This window comes from Nothoprocta perdicaria, unplaced genomic scaffold (genome assembly GCF_003342845.1).
Source record: "Nothoprocta perdicaria isolate Ctin4 unplaced genomic scaffold, notPer1 scaffold_550, whole genome shotgun sequence".
NCBI classification, from domain to species: Eukaryota; Metazoa; Chordata; class Aves; order Tinamiformes; family Tinamidae; genus Nothoprocta; species Nothoprocta perdicaria.
This window is the reverse complement of record NW_020455811.1, coordinates 28351-31060: the sequence shown is the minus strand read 5'-3', so window position 1 is coordinate 31060 and position 2710 is coordinate 28351. Positions and strand designations below refer to the sequence as shown.

Genomic DNA, 2710 nt, shown 5'->3' with positions numbered 1-2710 from the left:
AGAGGGTGACGAGCGGGTGACACTGCCACCAAGAGGGTGACGCTGTCACGGAGAGGGTGACAAGTGGGTGATGCCACCACCGAGAGGCTGACGCTGCCACCGAGAGGGTGTCGAGCAGGTGACACCGTCACYGAGAGGGTGACGAGCGGGTGATGCCACCACCGAGACGATGACGCCGTCACCGAGCGGGTGACGCTGCCACCAAGAGGGTGACGAGCGGGTGATGCTGTCCCTGAGAGGGTGACGAGCGGGTGATGCCACCACCAAAGGGGTGACGCTACCACCGAGCGGGTGACAAGTGGGTGGCGCCGTCACTGAGAGGGTGACGAGCACATGACGCTGTCACCAAGAGGTAGAGAGGGTGACACCACCACCAAGTGGGTGACAAGCAGGTGACACCGTCACCGAGAGGGTGACGAGCGGGTGATGCCACCACCGAGAGGGTGACGCCGCCACTGAGCGGGTGACGAGCGGGTGACACTGCCACCGCGAGCGGTTCCGACCCTTCCCTTGGCGCCCGGTCTGCACCGGGAAAGAGGGGCGGCCGCGTCTCCGGTGGGACCAGATCCCAGCATCGGGAATGTCCCCAGCATCGGGAATGTCCCCAGCATCGGGAATGTCCCCAGCGAGGCCGTGACGGAGGCCGGGAGAACTCCTCCTCCTCCTCCTCCTCCTCCTCCTCCTCTTCCTCCATGGCTTTTCCTCCATGGATTTTCCCCCTACATGCTGCGCCGGGCTCAGCGGGTGGCATCCGTCTTCTCCGGGCTGCTTTTCCGGAGATATTTGGGAAAAGGGGGACACGGAACGTGGGATACCCCAAAGCTAAACCCCTCAGCAAGCCGGAGCCGYGTCCGCGGTATCCAAAGCTACCGGGATAATGGGGAGGGATATAAAAAAAAGGGGCGCGGGAACGAAATCCCTGCCGGGAAGCGGCTCCTGACGCCGGCGCGYGCGGCCGGGCGCGCGTTTTGGGGCTCTTTGCTGCTTTTCGGCGAGGCGGCCCTGGCATTACCTGCGAGTGCTCAGCTCCGCTCCGCCCCTCGGCCGCCCGTTTTGGGGAAGGGGCCCGGAGGCGGCGGCGGGATCCACGCTCTCCTTCGTGCCGGCGGGACAGAGGTCGGGCTGGCGCCGGTGCCGGCGCGGCCTGCGGTACCGGTGGCTCAGGAGGCAGGACCCTGGCAGGGGGTAGACGGAGGGGGGCACTTGAGTCGGGGCCCTTCTATTCCCGCCGGGAAGCGTCCGGGCTTCTCGCCGCCGTTCCGAGCGGCGCCTTTGGGACGGAGCGGCCGCCCGCGGGTCTCTTCCCGGCTCCCGGAGCGGCTTCTGCGCCGCTTCCTGGCTCCCGGAGCGGCTTCTGCGCCGCTTCCTGGCTCCCGGAGCGACTTCCCGGCTCCCGGAGCGGCTTCTGCGCCGCTTCCCGGCTCCCGGAGCGGCTTCTGTGCCGCTTCCTGGCTCCCGGGGCGACTTCCCGGCTCCCGGAGCGGCTTCTGCGCCACTTCCCGGCTTCCGGGGCGACTGCTGAGCCGTTTCCCGGCTCCCAGAGCGGCTTCCGTGCCGCTTCCTGGGCCGACTTCCCGGCTCCCAGGGCAGCTTCCGCGCCGCTTTCCGGCTCCCGGGATGGCTTCCGCGCCGCTTCCCAGCTCCCGGGACGGCTTCCCAGCTCCCGGGGCAGCTGCTGAGCCGCTTCCCAGCTCCCGGTGCAACTTCCCGGCTCCCGGGGCGGCTCCAGCGCCGCTTCCCGACTCCCAGGGCGACTTCCCGGCGCCGCTTCCTGGCTCCCAAGGCGGCTCCTGTGCCGCTTCCCGGCTCCCATCTCACAGGACAGGCCAATGGGAGCGTTTTGGAGCTGGGGGGAMATGGGGCTCAGTTGCCCCTGGATTCAACGTGCTCGGATGCAGGACTGGGAGGGAGACCCAGGAGCTTTTCCCGGATCCCGGACGAATCCGGTGGGATTCACCCGGCAGGGGGAGCCCGGCCGGCCCCTCAAGCCGCTTCCCGAGGGCTCGGACTCCGCTGGCGCCCTTTTACACGGGAAAAACTGCGTCTCCGTCGGGCCGTTTTCCTAACGGAGCGAGGCGAGGGAGCTGCWCCGAGCGGCTGCGAGGAAATGAGCGGCGCGATCCCGCTCCGCTGCGCATCCCGGGTGCCGAACCCGGCCCTTTTTCCCGGCGTTTCCGCTCACCTTGAGGTACTTCTCCAGCATCTTGACGATGTGCTTGTTGTTGAGGACGCTCTTGGCCACGTGCAGGCTCGTCTTCTTGAACTGCTCGGCGGCCATCTGGAAAACGGGATACACGGCGGTTAGGAATGGGTTGGGAAAGAATGAGATTCCTGGCAGTTAGGAATGGGTTAGGAAAGGGTGGGATTCCCAGGGGGATTGGGCTCCGGAGACTCCGTTCCCTCGCTTTTCCCTCTTATAGGCAGCTCCCTTGAGCAGGAGCAAGTGAGGGAGCAGCAAGGGGAGAAAAAACGGGAGTGAGCAGCGGGAATGTCGGCCAAATATCCAGGGATCCTCACAGCTCAACACAGGTGGAAATGGAGGCTCCAAGAAGGTGGGAACGGAGGCTCAACAAAGGGGGAAACGGAGGCTCAACAAAGGGGGAAACGGAGGCTCAAAGAAGGTGGAAACGGAGGCTCAAAGAAGGTGGAAACGGAGGCTCAAAAAAGGGGGAAACAGAGGCTCAAAAAAGGGGGAAACAGAGGCTCAAAA

The 2710-nt window shown here is 65.8% G+C and overlaps 1 protein-coding gene across 1 annotated transcript in view; it reads right to left on the bottom strand.

Annotated features, from left to right (window-relative positions):
- Positions 1-2710, bottom strand: part of AKAP8 (A-kinase anchoring protein 8) — a gene marked incomplete at its 5' end in the record, with an annotated part of 14311 nt that overhangs the window by 1922 nt on the left and 9679 nt on the right. Inside the window, one exon of the mRNA XM_026048564.1 lies at positions 2183-2278. Coding sequence (XP_025904349.1) covers positions 2183-2278 — 96 coding nt within the window. The remainder of the gene's footprint in view (positions 1-2182; positions 2279-2710) is intronic.